Source organism: Capricornis sumatraensis, chromosome 13 (assembly GCF_032405125.1).
Source record: "Capricornis sumatraensis isolate serow.1 chromosome 13, serow.2, whole genome shotgun sequence".
Classification (NCBI taxonomy): Eukaryota; Metazoa; Chordata; class Mammalia; order Artiodactyla; family Bovidae; genus Capricornis; species Capricornis sumatraensis.
Genome location: NC_091081.1, coordinates 37935942 through 37954988, shown reverse-complemented (window position 1 = coordinate 37954988; position 19047 = coordinate 37935942). Strand labels below are relative to the sequence as shown.

At 39.3% G+C, this 19047-nt stretch overlaps 2 protein-coding genes across 5 annotated transcripts in view; one reads left to right on the top strand and one right to left on the bottom strand.

Annotated features, from left to right (window-relative positions):
- USP45 (ubiquitin specific peptidase 45) overlaps nucleotides 1-3391 on the bottom strand; it is a 49499-nt gene extending 46108 nt beyond the window's left edge. For all 4 annotated transcript variants that reach the window (XM_068985319.1, XM_068985322.1, XM_068985321.1 and 1 more), the window contains exon 1: nucleotides 3292-3391. In XM_068985319.1, coding sequence (XP_068841420.1) covers nucleotides 3292-3391 — 100 coding nt within the window. The remainder of the gene's footprint in view (nucleotides 1-3291) is intronic.
- A 9438-nt stretch (nucleotides 3392-12829) lies between these two features.
- LOC138089956 (thiosulfate sulfurtransferase/rhodanese-like domain-containing protein 3) lies at nucleotides 12830-16602 on the top strand. The gene is made up of 4 exons (XM_068985527.1): nucleotides 12830-12919; nucleotides 15267-15440; nucleotides 15538-15697; nucleotides 16288-16602. Exons 1-4 carry the CDS (start codon nucleotides 12847-12849, stop codon nucleotides 16358-16360), a joined length of 480 nt encoding a protein of 159 aa, XP_068841628.1. The 5' UTR covers nucleotides 12830-12846; the 3' UTR covers nucleotides 16361-16602.
- The last annotated feature ends 2445 nt before the right edge of the window (nucleotides 16603-19047 follow it).

Sequence of the window (19047 nt, the reverse complement as noted above, 5' to 3'; positions counted from 1 at the left end):
ATTAAAGTACTATTAACTAAAAAGCACGAAGATTCAAAAGACAAAATAACTTAAAAGAATACATACTGTATGATACCACTTATAAAACATTGTGAAATAACATAATTATAGAGTTGGAGAACACATTAGCAGTCGCCAGGGGCTTTCGATAGAGAGCAGTGGTGTGGCTATACATAAGCAGCACTCAGAGTGGCCAGTGTGTAGTCAAGTATTTTGACAGTGCTGGTTATAGAAAGCTACACGTTATTAAGCTATACACACACATACACACACGTATGTACAACTGGTGAAACCTGAATTAGCTCTAAGGACTGTACCCATTTCAGTTTCCCGGTTTTGATGCTGTGCAACAGAAATACAAGATATTAAATCAGAAGAGACTGAATGAAGGGTAAATGGCGTATCTTTTGTACCTTCCTGCGAATCTAAAATTAGTTCAAAAATTAAAGTTTAATAAATAAATTAAGAAGATTATTTATTGAGCAGCTACTATGCCTCAAGCATTTTGAACAGATTTTCTTTCCGCTAAGATACACAAGTAAAAGCTTTTCCCATGGGCTAGCTCTGCTGTGATACTATTTTCACCACTGCTGAAAGAAAGGAGAGGAACAATGGCATAATTTGCAGGAACAAGAATTATCTGAATTCTTCTTAATGAATATTCCCAAATAACAAATATATTTTGCATGGCCAATAATTATCCTTTATAACAGATTCCAACTATGTGCACTGTGTGGAGACAAAAGGCCAAAATGAGCATATATGTTAATTCTTCAAATAACCATATTCGTCTCCCAAGGGCTCAGTACACTTCCATTTCTCCTAAATACCTGAACTCTTTAATTTCTCCACCTCAAATGTCCCAAATACTAAACCTACAGCTATCTGCCAAAATCAAACAACAAAGGCAGAAACTGAATACCTTGAAGAGGGAAACAGAAGTATATACATTTCAACTTTCCCTACTTTCCTTTCTGAACATAAAGCATTCCTTTTTATCTACTGGTTAATGAGACTAAATATTACTTCCATTTCATTCTGAAGACAAAGAATGTGACAAATTAAAATAAATAATTTCAACAAAAGTAAAATGTAAATCTGATAAAAGATTAAAACTTCTAATTTTACACCGAAAGTTATAAGAATAGGCATAAAAGAAGTAATTCTGAAGTCCTTTCGTTGAACAGCAAAGATACATGTCATTGAAAAAAGGTGTTTAGAGAAAGACTGATAAAAATGACCACACAAGAACTAGAAATGGTTTACCAAAAGTCATCACTTTGTTTTTGAGCTTTTGTATTTTAAAATTCTAAGGAAAAATCATTCCATACACCTTTTGAATCATCTCTAGTATAAGATGTAGCCAAGGTACAACTTAACCAGTCTCTGACTCTACAACTCAGACTTACAAACTGAAATTGTTAATGAATTCAAAGATAAGTGAATGCAAGATAAAAAGGTTGCAGGTTCCTAAATTAAACTTACTAGCTTTTAAATATCTTAACTGTATATACTTTTTATAAGTATAAACAAATTTAAAAGTCTGAGGTTTTCCTATAAGTGTTTAAACAGCATTTACTATCTTCTGTGAGGAGGGAAAATGTAAAAAATATCCTTCTACAATAATAAGTAAATTTCCTCAGTTTCCTGCAAGTTGTTTAATCATATAACTGTCAAATTTTCATTTGACAAACAGGTCCTCTAGAGATTCCTGAATAAAAATATAAAAATGTATTAAAAGCAAATAGTTATTTCACATTCATAAATCAAAAGCAATAATCAAAATCTTCACATTTTAAAAATATTAATAAAAATTTTACATGGAGGGCTTCCAGCATGTGAATGGTGACATAAAATCAACACTTCCCCTTTCTCCTCCCCAAAACTATCCAAGGGCAAAAAGAACAGAAAGTAAAAATACAAAGCTCATTCTCAGAGCAACCAGGAGATAGCTGAAGCCCGAAGTCACAAATCAAACGGGAAGACTTCCACCTCAAAGCAGTGGAGATCAAACAGGAATGCGCATAGAAGGAAGTGGAGAGAAAGCCGCAGCAGTGGATTCAGAGAACCACGCACGCTTTGCGCATACAGAACAAAACCTACATCTCTGTGCTGCAACAAAAGTGGCAGGAGCGCCCCTTTATCCAATTTTGTTTTCAGAAGAAATGAAAGAAGGGGATTTCTCATTCACTAAGTGAAAGTAAAAAAGCAAGCCATAGTGGCAGAGAACAGCCTTATTCCTATGGCAGTTGGAAAAAAGAGAGAACTTGGATTCTGAAAAAGCCCAGGACTGAATAATCCTGGTAGCTGGAAAGAAGTAAAGGCTAACTGGGCTCAAACTCAACAGTTAGGTCTCAGCAGTGCTCTGGCCCTCCTTCTTACACAAATATTCTAAACCGAACTGGCCCAAGAAAGGCAACTCTACATGAAAGAATAGGTAATCAAAGAAAATCAAAGCCCCAAATTCCGTGCTAAGATAATATGAAAAGGGAAGGAAGGAAGAGCAAAAATGGCAGCGCAATCACTGCCATGAGAGGAAAACACAAAAAAAGAAGTGAACACTTGAGGCTCAAGTGGCAACACAAAGGGAAGTGACCAGCAGAGTTCAGGAAAAATAAATCAAACAAAGGTAAAACCAAAAAGAAGATGAAAGAGACACTGCTGAACACACTAAAAAAATAAAAATGAACAGCAGACAACAAGAAAAGGAAAACAGGAGTTTTAGAGGCTTTAAGAAAAATGGTAACTATGGTAGATAGGCAAAAGAGAGTTATAAGAATCATCAAACCCCTGAAGAACACCATATTAACAGAACAAATATTTGAAGACATAATTCAGACTTCCCTCAATTCAGCAATCTGTCCTGAAACACTGTCCAAGTTAAAAATACTCAAAATGGAAATAACAGATTAAAAACATCTTTTTTTAATGGAGAACTGAACTGGTAAAGCCAGTAAGGAAAATCCTCAGAAGCTAAAACCCAAGGCATGAGGCTAAAGAGAAAGACAAACCAGGAAGCCCCTCAAGGTCATCAACCAACCTCACTGGCTTCAGGGCTCAGTTCTAATAGTCATGAGAAACAAACAACAAGAGAAGATGCCAGTTCTAAGTTACTTTAAAAAATAAACAAAATCTCAGCAAAAATGGCAACAGGGTATTTTGGAAACAGACAAGCTGATTTTGAAGTAATGCAGAAAATGGCTAAAATAAAGAGCAAAGGATTTATTCATTAAAAGCACGTATGATTTGTCCTCTGCAACACTGTTCAGGATGCAAGACATCATAATTTACCAGCAACGTCATCTGACGAGTCTTCATCGTGAGGTATAGGAGGCCTTTTACTTCTCTTAGCTTTCTCAGGTGAAGCTTTGGATGGCTGTTTCACCCGCATCTGTTATTTACTGAAAAGATTGGGGGTTGGGGGGAAAAACACATTAATCCTCAAAATTAAAAACTGTATGTATTTTACTTAATGCATATTAAAATGACTTCAAGTTTAATGAGCCTCGTAAATTAACAGAGGAGAAAGAGGGGAACATCAGCTGAAACTAAAGAAATTTTTATTACACCAACACACAAATGCCACATTACATCTGACTTTAACCAACAGCTCCGTACATGTATGATGTCCAGGTGAATTTAAAAAAATCAACTTTATGCCACTTCTGACTCCTGTGCTCATCTCGCCCTTTCTCTTGTTTCACCAGCTAGGAAGCAGTGGGAGTTGGAAAAGCCACAACATGCCAGGGATGGATGCCAAGTGCCAAGCACAGTACAGCCACGCTTCCTGCACTGTACAACCCAGTGGACTACAAAGAGAGAAATACATTTCCAACTTTTTAAGCTCTTGCCTTTTTTGTGTGTTTTTTTCCCCATTTTCTAGTTATGAAAAATTTAAAACTGTCACATAAGTTGAAACAGCAGTATAACGAACACCATAGACTATCCAGAGTCCATATCTGGAACATTTTGCCACATCTGTTTTATCTAAATATCAATGTGTACATAGACATATCTACACATGTATGTGAGTACATCTGTTTTTGCTGAACTATTTAGAAGTTGCAGACAACATATATTCCTTAAGGAGATTCTCCTATACACTCACATCATTATCATTTCTAAGAAAATTAAGAGTAATTCCCTAATATCATATCTTATCATATTCTAATTTCTTCAGGTAACCCAAAACGTCTGCTTTTTTGAATAAGGATTCAATTGGTTATGTCAGTATCTTCTAATTGACAGCTGTTCTTCCCGCAAGAAATGGAGAATAGTGTTTCACCTTCCTAAGACCCTAACTTGACAGTGCATATGAGTCACATTGGAGAGTGTGGATTTTGATTCAAGTCTAGCAAAATCCTCTCAAAGTATGGATTTTTATTCAAGTCTAGCACAGGACCTGAGAGTCTGCCTGTCTAAAAAGCTTCCAACAGGAAGCCACTGCTGGGATCCACAGACCACACTTTCAACAGCAAAGTTGTATAATGTCTCACAGAGACTTTAATTTTTTGTTCATGCTGTTATTTACCTCTAAATATATTTCTAAGAAATCTCTTATATTTCATAAAAATTCAAAGTTAATTCTAAAGGTTTTAGATAGAAGTTAATGCATGTTTTAAAAACCACTATATCTCTGGTAGCTCAGCTGGTAAAGAATCTGTCTGCAATGCAAGAGACTCCAGTTCGATTCCTGAATCAGGAAGTTCCCCTGGAGAAGGGAGAGGCTACCCACTCCAGTATTCATGGGCTTCCCTGATGGCTCAGATGGTAAAGAATCCACCTGCAATGCTGGGTTCAGTCCCTGGATTGGGAAGATCCCCTGCAGGAGGGCACAGCAACCCACTCCAGCATTCCTGCTTGGAGAATCCCCAAGGACAGGAGTCTGAAGGGCTACAGTGCATGGGGATCACAAAGAGTTGGACACAACTGAGCAACTAAGCACACACATATCCTAAATCCTACCTAATACCATGCTGCTACCTGACTAAGCTATACTGTAATTTTTGTGGTTGTGTATATGCTTTGATTGATCAAGGTAGAACAATCGCTCAATTCAATAATAAATTCTGAAACCTGATTTAGTTGTACCAAGTTCCACATAAGGAAGCTTTTGCGTTTACCATTTTAAAAGTCATTTCTTCAGGCCCAAGGGTCATCACTATTGAACAACACTGCAATAAATTAATGCCTTCAAGGTTACAGAGATGCAGAAGGCCTCCAAGTTTCTGACCACTTCATTTATTCCTGCCTTCACCCTCCAGACTACTTCATCAACCTATGGCTACATTTCAACCTCACAAAATCACTAATTCGAGTATTCCATTCTCTGACCACAGCTTCAAATTCTGCCAGCTTGCTTGATCAGCCACTCCTATTCTCTTTTAATACCCAGGTTGAGAAGAGGCTACATCTCAACAAGCCCTTCCATGATCACTGTAGCAGGGAAAGGAGAAAGAGAAGCAGAAAATTTAGTGCTGGTTCTTCAAGCTTTACTTGCAAATGGTGCAAGTCTGCTTATGTTTTACGGGCCAACGCAAGTCATATAGCCACATTTAATTTCAAATAGACATGGTAGGGGAAAGGGAGGGGTGAGAGTAACGGGAGTGTACAAAGAGTACAACCTTATCATGTACCTAGCAAGAACAGAATACGTGTACACAGCCTAATGGCTACTATGTCACCCCCCTAACAATCTCAATCCTAGATAAGCCAATTAACCACATTCTCCATGACAGTATCCAAAGAGGCTAGAGAAAAAGTCTTGCAAGAAAGGTGACTGGGTCCACTAAATTAACCACCACAACGGCAAACAGATCAAGACATCCCATTATCTACTACAACTTCTGGTCAACTTATTACACAGCAATCTGAAACTGTTTTCACTCTCCCAATCTCCAACTCCTCCTCTCCCTACTCTTTCAAATATCATCCGGTCTTCTACTTTACTGACAGAAAGGACACAAAAGAAATTGCAAATCAGATATTTCCACCCTTAAACTTATACACTTACCACTGTAACTATTGTTACAACTATTGTAACTTGATGTCCTGAAAAAGAGATGGGCATAACTAAGGGAATCCAAGAAATATGGTCCATAAGAAACTGGTCATATTTTTACACTCCCCACATAGCTAAACTTTGAAACTTCCATGGTGGCTCAGATGGTAAAGAATCTGCTTGCAATTTAAGAGACCCAGGTTCAATCCCTGAGTGGGGAATATCTCCTGGAGAAGGAAATGGTAACCCACTCGAGTATTTCTGCCTGGAGAATCTCACAGACAGAGGAGTCTGGCAGACTACTGTCCTTGGGATTGCAGAGTCAGACATGACTGAGCAACTAACACGTGCACACACAGGTAAACTCTTGATAAAGATGAGCATTAATACATAACTAATCCTGGCAGAGGAACCAAAAGAACCGATACTTAACTTAGAATCTATAAAAGACCTATGCTTTTTCTCAAAAACACTGACTCAAATGTGGCAATGTAGTCAATTCCAGTGATTTTTCTGACACACGCAGTATGTCTAAACATAGAGTCATTTTGGACAGTAACCTACTATTAAGCAGTCACTCATTTGTATAGCTTTCTTTTTCAATTCCCCGTTCAGGTAAAAAGAGACAAAATTAAAGTCCAATTATTACAAAAAAATTCCAATTATTAGAGCTTCACATATTGCATATCATCAATAATGTGTCTGGAGAGTTCTGAGATCACCCTCACATGTGGAGATATACTCAAGGACTCACAACACCTAGCATATAGGTGTACTCACGGCTAACGTTTATTGCAGCAATGTAGTGTGAACACACAGACTATCATAATGAAAAACACACAGGTGAAGGCTAGAGCAATCCAAATGCAGGCTTCCTTACCATTCTCTCCCTCCCAAGAGCGGTCAAATACCCTACATCCTTCCCCCAATAAGTAATGTCTGTGCAATGTTTCTGCTCACAGGAGCCCATTACACACTCACAGGTGCAGGATTTTTATGGGGGCTAGTAACTTCTGGATAAATTATGTCCTACAGAATAAACCATATTGTTCCTAGGCAAGCCAAGCAAGGGCTAACCTTGCAAGCAGACCTTTTTAAGGACAGCCATCTCAGGCCTGCCATGTTGTCTTTTCAGCACAAATAAATTATGGCCATTTTTCTCAGGTGATTTCCTAATAAAACTTTCCAACTTCCAACTTCTGCATTAGCCTAATATTTGTCCATAATGTAGGATGTGCAACTAAACTATTTATAAGTTTTTTTTTTTTTTTAAGGCCATGCTTGTAGAAGCCCATATTCTCAAGAAAGAAAAAAAAAATTCTTTTCCTACTCTTGAGCCATTACTTTCTGCGAGGGTGCCAGGGGAGGGAGGAAAGGGACAAAATTTCTCGTTTCAGAGGTTCAAAAGGATACCAGGCTCAAAAAAATTACTAGCACTCACTTTTTCGTGCATCACACTCGGTTCTAAGGACTTCAGTGATATTAACCCACTTCATCCTCCCAACCACCAACCACTTTATGAGGTAGGTTACTATTATTTCCCCCATTTTACACTTGAAGAAAGACACCCAGGAGTTAGGTGACTTGCAGAAGCCAAAAGCCAGTAAGTGGTAGATGGCGATCTGGACCCAGGCAGTCCATCTCCAGGGTTCCAAATACTACACGATGCTGCCAGAAGACCTTGGTAAGACACGCTTTCTCTGGTCTCTAACAAAAACATCCCAAATTCCCGAAGAGAAAATGCGCCGCGAGGTTGAACGCGGAAGGGCGGCCGGAAGGTTGCTGGGTCGCCGCGCCCCTAGGTCAAGGTGAGGGCGGCCCCTCTCCCGTCCCGCCTCCCCGGCTCCTCCCGCGGCCGCCCCGACACCCTGCCGGCTCCGCCACTCTCACATGGCCCTCGGTGACCGCTTGGAACCCCCAAGGACCGAGAAAGGCGGGGAGAGGGTTCTCTCCCAAGCCTGTCCAAGCCACAAGGGGCCAGGGTTGCGTACACGAAGTTCGAGAAAACGAGGCGACCCAGCAACAGACCCACAACTCACCCTAACAGGCCGAGCAGCCGCGTCCACAACCCCATGAGACTGCGCCTGCGCAGCCGCCCCTCCCGCCGGCAGGGGCGGGGCCTCGTGTGCCCGCCCCAACGTCCGGACGAGTTGGGACCGCCCCTCGCGTGGCGGCTTACCCGGAGTTGGGCGTGGACACCGGGCTCTGTGGGCTGCAGTCGCACATGCTTCCCGTAGACCCCAGCTAATCTTAGGGTAACGTAAATAGATCCTAATTGGATCCCGATAGGGCTTGGAGTTTGCCCACCTCCCGTGTTCTCGGAGTCGGGTTTAAGTCCCACTTGTGGCTGGACACCCTGCGCAGACTGCCTCCGACTTCCCTCCGTCACACTCTTCCGTGCTGTTAAGTCAAATCTATCATGTTTTCTTGCCTTTTTCCATTATTGTTGCTTTACTTGCCGTTCTCTCTTCTTCATTTGAAAATTTCCTGACCTATACCTAAACCTCTTTGAAGCTCGATTATTCAAAGTGTTTTGCACTTTGCATGTTTAGTAAAAGTAGTTGGTTGAAAAATATTTTGTTTGAATAATATAGCAAACATCCACCCTAGTTATGGCTAAATGCTACGAGACAAGATTCGTAATCTTTAGCAGTTCTTCAGCCAAGGGACAGATGTGGCCTTACGGAGAGAGTCTTGGATTACGAGTCAAAAGTTACTAGAAATAAACCCCCCAAAACTCTGATTTTCTCTTAAAAACTTTGGTTCATTTCTTAAGAAATAGTTTAAATTATTTACAATTATTTACACATACAGAACTTGGCCAAGGAAGTTATTAGACATTGGCATTCTGTGTATGGAAACCATTCATTCAACAAATACAACTGAATACAAATATGTATGCTAAGTATTGGGGTACATAATCATGTTTTAGGGTAGGGAATTTTTTTTTCCCCTAGGGAAAAAGAAAATACTCAACAAATAAACCCAGGTTGTGTTGTAATTTTAAAGTAAAAAATGTCTGCTTCATAAATGATTTAACATTGGATTGGAAACAGAACATGGAGGGAAAAAGGACATGAAAACGAGCAAATCTAAATAATTTGAATACTAAATTGCATTACAGGGGCTTCCCTGGTGGTTCAGTGGTAAAGAATCTGCCTGCCAATAAAGGAGATACTGGTTCTATCCCTGATCAGAGAAGATCCAAAGTGCCACACAACAACTAAGCACCTTAAACCAACCACAACTAACCACAACTATTGAACCTGTGTTAATGAACCAGGAGCAGCTTGAACCAGAACCCCATGTGCCCTAGAGCCCCTGCTTGGCAGCAATAGAAGACACCTCAATAAGAAACCCATTAACCCCAACTAAAGAGTAGCCCTGGCTGGCTGCAACTAGAGAAAAGCCCACAGCAACAAAGACTCAGCACAGCCAAAATTAAAAATAAATAAAGGACACTATAATCAAAGGGGTTTTTTAAAATATATCATATACTGGAATCCAATTTACCAGGAAAAAAAGGAGGGGACTGAGTCAGAATATGAAATTTTAAGTTCTCTCTCATAAAAAGAAACAGGAATTATGCAAATCATGATACAATACTTAAATTTTTCTTGAAAATGACAAATTTCCAAAGTTATCTTGATTTCCAGCAGATGTACCCAAATCTCCAGAGACTGCAATCTCGACGTAAAAATTTACAGGAGTTAAGGGAAATTGTCTAACACTGTTTTTGTTTCTGATGTTCTTCAAATTATTTATCTTTTCAGTTAAAGTGAAATTTATTATTCGATGGATGCTTCAAAGGAAGGAAATTATCTTTAAATAATACCTAGTAAGTATACTTTTATTGCTATTGTCAACACATGAAAAAAAAAAGACATTATGACAAAACATCAAACAGAAATATAAGTTTGCTTAAGGTCTGCTGTGTATACATTTCAAATAATGTTAAATATCTTAATTTTACCATCACTGTTGTCTAGAAATGTATGGAGTACTTTGCTAAGCTATAGGCTATACATATATTATTAAACTTTTATCATGTGTTTTAAAAGGTACATTCTTTATTATAAAAGTAATACATGAGAGTTTGATATAACGTTCCTCATCTTTTCCGCCTTTCCACATTCCCATTCTCTTCCTCAGAGGTAACATTTCCTCTCCTCTATTTGCTGTTTCTTGTGTATAGTTTCAGGAATTGTCTTTGCACATGATATGCATTTGTACGACATTTTTATATGATTACCATTTGTTAAAAAAGATCATGGTCAGGTTAGATTATGGTCTACCTTCTATTCTACAACTTGATTTTTCTTTTTCACTTGATTATATATTGTGAACTTATCACCATACTAACCTCATTCTTTTTACTGGTTGTTTAAAATTCCAATGAATGGATGTATCATTTTTTCCCCAATCAGCCCCCTCTTGGTGTACATTTATCTGTGAGTACTTGTCCAGTACTTGGGCTTCCCTGATGGCTCCCACCGTAAAGCGTCTGCCCGCAACGCAGGAGACCCGGGTTCGATTCCTGGATCGGGAAAAGTCCGCTGGAGGAGGAAATGGCAATCCACTCCAGCACTCTTGCCTGGAAAATCCCATGGACGGAGGAGCCTGATAGGCTACAGTCCATGGGTTCGCAAAGAGTCGGACACGACTGAGCGACTTCACTTCACTTGTGCAGGTATTTTCAATAAATGATTATTTTCAATAAATGATTAACAGTGAAAATGCTGTGTCAAAACAAGTTTTGATAGAAACTCTTGAAAAAAATTTGTTGCATGAAGGGCAATAAATTTCCTAATTCTTCATTCAATTATCTAAAATGTGGGGGCTTGATGTGGATTTAGAAAGAAATGGAAAAAGTGCTAAGTCTCTTAAGAATCCTCTCCTTTCCGATTGTCTTTCACCTGCATTGTGGCAAAAAATAGAATGAGTTGAGAATGATTGATATCAACTCAGCACTAGTAGACCTTTCCCAGAAAAGTGACATGATTTCTCTCCCTTGCATCCCACTTTAAGCCTTACTTCCTTCCCTCACACTAATTCTCAATGAAGAACCTGGGACATTTATTCAAGGAGCAATGATCAGTACTTCTGTTTGACAAAATCTTTTTGCTCTAAGCCTCTTAAATAAACTAAGTTTGGCACTGTGCTGGTTACAGAAGGACAAATTCAGGAAAAAAAACCTACAGAAAAATATTTCTCAAATAAGTAGCAATGAACACTTGAAAAATAATTGTTTAGTAATATATGCTCTTGCAAAAGTATAAATTAGATTAAATGTGACTCATTGAAGTCAAGTACATCGTTTTCATATCTGTGTCCATTCCACTTGTGGTTTATAATAGGGATGCTACAGAGAGTACTTGAATCTACAGTATTTAATGACATCTTAGTTCAAAGTCAATCTACACAGACTACGGTTAAACTCCAAATGACTTGGAAAAAACATAATTGTAAGTGATGTCATTAGTATAGAAATCTGAAGTGGTTTTATTAATTATTAAAATATTAAAACTGAATAAAAGTATACCCTTCATGAAATTCATTGGATTCATACTTTAATAATGCCAGTTGGAAACATTTTTAAAATTTTCACTGTGAATCAATTTGCAGTTAATATGGCTTTCATTATCCTTGGGAAGCAAAATTGAGAATAAATTAAAAATAAGGTAATAAGCCAAGTTGAAAATAAAAACAAGGTAATAAGAAACTTTATCCAACAGGCTTAATATGCTCTCCCCACAACCACATACAATGTGTTCTAATTCCAAGAACCTATTATTATGCTAGCTTACACGGCAAAAAGATTTTGCACATATGATTAAGATTATCCCAATGGTCTCACTGTAATCAAAGTTCCTTGTGAAAGAGAGGCAAAAAGGTTAGGAAAAGTGGATGTGACAACAAAAGCAGAGATCAGAGTCAGAGAGAGATCTGAAGATGACAAACTGCTGGCTTTGAAGATGGAGAAAGGGTAAAAATAGCCAAGGAATTCAGGCAACCTTCAGTAGATGTAAAAGTTAAGTACAGAAATTGTCCCCTTCAGAAGGACCTTCAGACTTGCTGACACCTTCAGACCTTCAGAAGGACCTTCAGAAGGACCACAGACTTGCTGACACCTTAATTTTCACCAAGTGACTTCTGACCTACAAAACTGTACATAATAAAATTTAGTCAATAAACTTGTGATAATTGTTACATTAGCAATCGCAAACTAACACAGTTCAATTCCGACGCTCAGTCTTGTGCTACTCTGCGATCCCAGGGATTGCAGCACACCAGGCTTCCCTGGCCATCACCAACTCCCAGTTTGCTCAAACTCATGTCCATCAAGTCAGTGATGCCATCCAACCAGCCAACACATTCATGTTATCATCAAATATAGTCAACTATTATCATGAGTAAGGAAAAGATGAGATTATCTTAATACTGACATCAGTTGAGTCAGCTATGGGAGTTAAGAGTGATTCTTAGCAAAGTGTCCATGTGTTAAAGTTTGCTTTAATCCAATACATAAGAATCCTTGTTTTGAAGTAAACCGGAAGAATTTACTTTATACCTTTAAATATTGCCTTCTTTATATTTTCTTTTCACTTTTAAACTTTGCCTCTCCTTAAAAAAAAAATTTAAAAAAAAAAAAAAAAAAAAAAGCCCATACCTCAGTTTCTTCCCAACCCTGTTTCTTTCCCATTAATATTTTAAGTTTTAAAGCGATTACTCCTAGTGGCATTACCGGGTTCGGCCCGCGCCTAGCTGGAGGGCGCTCGAGAGCCCGGCACCGCTCGCCGCGCGGCCGGAAGTGAAGAAACAGGAGAACGAAGGGGTTAGCAGCGATGGTGCTGCAGCGCCTGCTGCCCTGGAGTACTTGCCGGACGGTCTTCGGGTCTGCGGAGACTGCACTCTGGGGTGAGCTCAGTGGTCCCCGGCGAAAGGGAGGACGCCTAACCTCGAGCCCCTGGGAAAGGATGGCGTTCGTGACAGTGTTTGCTTCTTTAAGGCTTCCAGTTAAAAGTCAGACCCAGTACACTTGAGCCCTGGGAATGTAACACCCACTTACAGTCCTTGTTTCTTCAGATTCCGGGCTACTGGGGTCTGGGGTTGCTCTCCACAGACACAAAGACGGGTAAACATGACTTCAGGGGGCTCTCGTGGGAACAGAAAGGTATGGTGCTTGACTGAGCAATAAAGGTCAATTCGCGACTCAGGGAAATGAGCCGTGTTCAATTTCTTCCCTGGAGAGTCGCAATGAGAAGCCGTCTTGCGAGTTTTACTTATGACCCACTAGAGAGCAGCACTCACGGGTTGATCAAACCTAGATACCAAGTTCGGCCTGTAATAGTACCACAACTGGCCGAACAGAAGCCAGAGAAGCGGAGGTGGTTAGTGGAGGAGGTGGTCTAGAACTCAGAGCAGACCTCCTGTCCCTTCTCTCTGCTTAATATGCTGCCTCTCCTTTAGCAACAACTTTTGTGGATAAAGATACAGGGGCTCCCATGTAACACTTCCCCGCCCGTTAGTCCCTTGTAACTCTTGGTACAGCCTGTGTAGTTGAAGATGTGTCATTCATACAAATTCTGTTATTTGGTTTTACCTTTAGTCCACAATCATTTTTTGAGCTCCTAATCTGACAGATATCCTGCTGGGATACAGTTTACTTCACCAGTTGGGGGTGAAGGTGAAAGTAGCTCAGTCGTGTCTGACTTTACGACCCCATGGGTCCATGGAATTCTCCAGGCCAGAATACTGGCGTAGGTACCTTTCCCTTCTCCAGGGGATCTCCCCAACCCAGGGATTAAACCTAGGTCTCTGGCATTGCAAGAAAATTCTTTACCATCTGAGCCACCAGGGAAGCCCATTTGGGGGTAAGAGAGACACAAATAAACCATCACCATACAGAACCCAGTCGAGTGAGACTGCACTGGAAAGGATGGAGTTGGAGGTGTTAGAGAAAAGGTCCCTGTTTCATTAAAAAAAAAATACTTGTAATACATGATTATATTCATTAAACAATAAAGCAAAAATTATATTAAAACAATAAAGCACACCCCTTTATATACTCTCCCCAGATATGAGTATACCTAAATAAATGTACATGCTTCCCAGGTGGTTCAGCAATAAAAAATCTGCCTGCCAAGCAAGAGATGAGGGTTAAATCCCTGGGTCTGGAAGATCCCCCGGAGTAGGAAATGTTAATCTGGGTATTCTTGCCTGGGAAATCCCACTGACTGAGTAGCCTGGTGGGCTACAGTGGGGTCACAAGAGTCAGTTATGACTTAGCAACTAAACAAATCTATGTGTGTGTGCACACTCAGTTATGCCCGACTTTTTGTGACACCATGGACTGTAACTTACTAGGCTCCTCTGTCCATGGAATTTTCTACACAGGAATACTGGAGTGGGTGGCCATTTCCTTCTCCAGGGATCTTCCCAACCCAGGGATCATGTGTCTCTTGCATGTCCTGCATTGGCAGGCAGGTTCTTTACCAGCTGAGCCACTGGGAAATATTTAATATATAGTGTGATCTTCTGCACTTACTTTTCTGTAATTTTTTTTCTCACTTAGGTATTCAGAAGCTTAGGTATTCATGGCAGTACATAAAACTCTTTTAACCACTGCATATACCCCATAACTATGAATTACCCTAAAGCTAGTTCCTTATTGATGGATATTTTAGTTTCCAATTTCTTCGCTATTATTAAAAGTTCTTCAAAAATTATCATTGTACACGCTTCTTTTTGTATATGTACACCCTTCTTTGTGTATAAGTATTTTACAGGAATGGATACCTAGAAGTGGAAGTGTTTGATCAAAGGGGAAGTGGTAAGTGAGGTAAAGGAGGCTTAAAGAGTGCCAGGTAGAGACGAGAAAGGTGTTCCCTTCAGAAGGAACAATGTGCATAAATCATGAAGGAAAGGTGAAAAGAGATTATTGTGTACTGTATAGATCATTTAAACCTCACAGCAACTCTAAAAGTTAAATAATAATATTTGATTCTACTCTCCCAGAGAGTTTAAGTAATCTGCCCAGGGTCACAGAGCTAAATGTGCAGGCCAGGATTTGAATCTTGATTTATCTGACTCTAAAACCCCTGTTCTTTCCACTATGAAAATGAGACTTTATATAAGAACTCAAGTCAAAAGATTGATATGGTGACCTGACTTGAACAGTGGGGAAAACTCCTTTGACTTACTCTTTCCAGATATTAATAGAAGTGTCATTTTGAAGGTAGCTAATTTATTTTATTCTTTCCAGGTTTGAAGTCAATAAAAAGAAGCTGCCTCAATTTTTGTACCACTATTTGTGAAGATGTCACTTATAAAGAACTTAAAAACCTCCTGAAGTCCAAAAAAATTATGTTAATTGATGTTAGAGAGCCATGGGAAATTCATGAGTCTGGAAAAATCCCCGGGTCTGTCAATATACCATGTAAGTGATGTGTTTTAACCTCATTTATTAAGAAAACATATATCTAGTAATTGACTGTATCTAAAATTTAATCGAAATTCTTAACATTTTGTTTCAGTGGATGATGTAGGGGAAGCTCTACAGATGAACCCAAAAGACTTCAAAGAGAAGTACAAAGAAGTAAAGCCATCCAAATCTGACAGTCTAGTGTTTTCTTGTTTAGCTGGAGTGAGAAGCAAGAAGGCTATGGTCACAGCAGTATCTCTGGGCTTTAACAGGTAAGCAACTTAAGGATACGGAGAAGGCAATGGCACCCCACTCCAGTACTCTTGCCTGGAAAATCCCATGGACGGAGGAGCCTGGTGGGCTGCAGTCCATGGGGTCGCTAAGAGTTGGACATGACTCAGTGACTTCACTTTCACTTTTCACTTTCATGCATTGGAGAAGGAAATGGCAACCCACTCCAGTGTTCTTGCCTGGAGAAGCCAAGGGACAGCAGAGCCTGGTGGGCTGCCGTCTCTGGAATCGCAGTCGGACACGACTGAAGCGATTTAGCAGCAGCAGCAGCTTAACAATAAAAATGGGTTTAGGATATGTATTGCAGTGTTTCCTAGGCCTATTTTTACTGGTCTACTGAAGAATTTTATACTCACTATGTTAATGGAAGTATAGAGTACAGACTATTATAGACTGGCTGTACTTTTCATTCTATGATCCTTTAAATATGCTTCAAATGTAACTATTATGGTGAAAAGTCATTGCACTACTAAATCTCTAAAGTCATCTTATCTCTAAAGTTCCTGTGAACCTTGTGCTGTAAAGCAGGAAAAAATGGTTAGAGCACTAATTATTTGATGTATGTTTTTAGTGCTCAACACTATGCTGGAGGATGGAAGGAATGGGCAACCTATGAACTTTCAGAGAAGAAACAAGAAAATTGAATTTTGGAATATAAGCTGACCCTTTCCTTGTGTACATGCAGCCCAGAATAGTGGAATAGGCAAAAGAATAAAAATGTAGCCCTGGAACCACTGGTTAATGGGAAAGGGAGTTTGTATATGTCAATTATTTTTTGTTGAATCTTTTTCTCACCTATGAATTGGGAATACCACATCCCCCAGCCTGTTTCCAAAGGCTAATGATGATTAAGGTAATGTATGTGACTCACCATGGAAACATAAAGGTTTCGAAAATAAAGGGATTCTAAAATAAATTTTTAAATATTTTAGTATTATTCAATAGTATATTCCAAAATACCCAGTTACTTGTATTACTTAACCATCATGTGTGACCAGGTGTTCAGCATAGCTTCTATACTCTTCATCAAAGAGGCTGAGCTAGACCAGTAGATTACCAAACAGACTTAACCTTAAAATACCAAGAATCTGGGATGAAAAATAGGTGAAATAGAAACAATGAAAAATATTAACAATATGCAAAGACTTATGGCACTATGACCAACATGGTAGTGATACAATTTGGAATCTCAAAAGGTAATATGATCTATAGGGATAATAATCAGAACAGTGGTTGCCTCTGTTGAGGATAAGAGATGAACTAGAAAAACAAGGAGGAAAATTTCTAGGGTGACAGAAGCGCTCTCTATCTTGATTGAGGTGCTGGGACACAGGTATAATCATTTACCAAAACTCACTGAAGTGAACATTTTTAAATGATAAACTATCTGTAATTATATCTCAATTAAAAATAATGAAAATAATATTAGAAGAAAGTTTAAATGCAAATGATTCCCACTAGCATGAGTATATACCGTTAGAATGTTAAGTCCTATACTTGCTCATATACTGATGAGTGGTAAAACAACTTTGTGCTTTCTTCCATCTGTCTCTTCGGACCCATCTGTTTTTAGTCTCATTTATATAGTCATTCAGAACATGTAAGGCCTGGAAAGTTAATTGTAAGGACCTGGTTTTTGTCCTAAATAATTTATTGAGCTATTAGAGAATCTGGGGTAGACATGTGATGTTATCACCTTGAACTTCTATTTCTGACACATCAGTCTAGTTTCTAGCTGAGCAAACTCCCTACAACTAGAAAAGATGGAAAATACATGTAATACACACGCACACAGATACACTTTTCGATGTTGGCTCATCCTCCTCAGCTCTCCTTCTCCCCAGATTGTGACTCTTCAAATCTTTGCTGCCTTTAAGCAAATTATATTTATATAAAAACAAATATTACTAGGGCATATATATTAACAAAGTGAGGATATTAACAGCCACAAGCTCACAGAGAAGAAAAACTACAGAGAGTGAACTGCTGCTGAAGTACTTGACCCAACAAGGAATAGGTAAATACACCAGGGTGAAGAATCTGCATAAACATACCAGACTTTTAGTTAAAACCCCTGCTTCCAGAAGGCAAAAAATATTCAAATAAAAAGGAAATACTACAGAACACGAAATTATCTGTGTATACTTAATATATACTGAATATAAGTTTAACTAACAACAGTTATGCAGTTTACCTGGGAGGATGATGGGAGTAGAAGTCCCAGGGTAGAATGAGTGTGGGGGCAGGGTGGTGGTGGGGTGGATGGGAGTTGGAATAGAGAATAGAAGGTATGCAGGAAAGTTAAATCTTCAATAGTAGGAAGTTGCGATAATATTTAAAACTGAAAAAAATTAAAAGAAACTGGAGGGTAAGCAGAGGAGGCAGTAGAGTGAAGTGTTTAAGAGCCTGGGCCTTGGAGTCCACTACCCAGATTTTAATAAAAATCTAACCCAAGCTTGCTGGAGAAATATCAATAACTTCAGATATGCAGATGATACCACCCTTATGGCAGAAAGCGAAGAACTACTAAAGAGCCCCTTGATGAAAGTGAAAGAGGAGTGTGAAAAAGTTGGCTTAAAACTCAACATTCAGAAAACTAGGATCATGGCATCTAGTCCCATTACATAGATGGGAAAACAGTAAAAACAGTGACACACTTAATTTCTGGGGCTCCAAAATCACTGCAAATGGTGACTGCAGCCATGAAATTAAAGACACTTGCTCCTTGGAAGAAAAGTTATGACCAACCTAGACAGCATATTAATAAGCAGAGACATTACTTTGACAACAAAGGTCCGTCTAGTCAAAGCTATGGTTTTTCCAGTGGTCATGTATGGATGTGAGAATTGGACTACAAAGAAAGCTGAGTGCCGAAGAACTGATACTTTTGAACTGTGGTGTTGGAGAAGACTGTTGAATGTCCCTTGGACTGCAAGGAGATCCAACCAGTCCATCCTAAAGGAAATCAGTCCTGAATATTCACTGAAAGGACTAATGCTGAAGCTGAAACTCCAGTACTTTGGCCACCTGATTTGGAGAAATGACTCACTGGAAAAGGCCCTGATGCTGGTAAAGATTGAAGGCAAGAGAAAGGGACAACAGAGGATGAGATGGCTGGATGGCATCACTGACTCAATGGACATGAGTTTGAGTAAACTCTGGGAGTGGTGATGGACAGGGAGGCCTGGCATGCTGCAGTCCATGGGGTTGCAAAGAGTTGGACACTAGTGAGCAACTGAACTGAACTAAATCCAAGCTCTTGACTTGTGATTGGGTAAATTACTTAACTTTCTGTTCCTGAGGACAAGAACATCTCTGAAAAGGCTGCCTG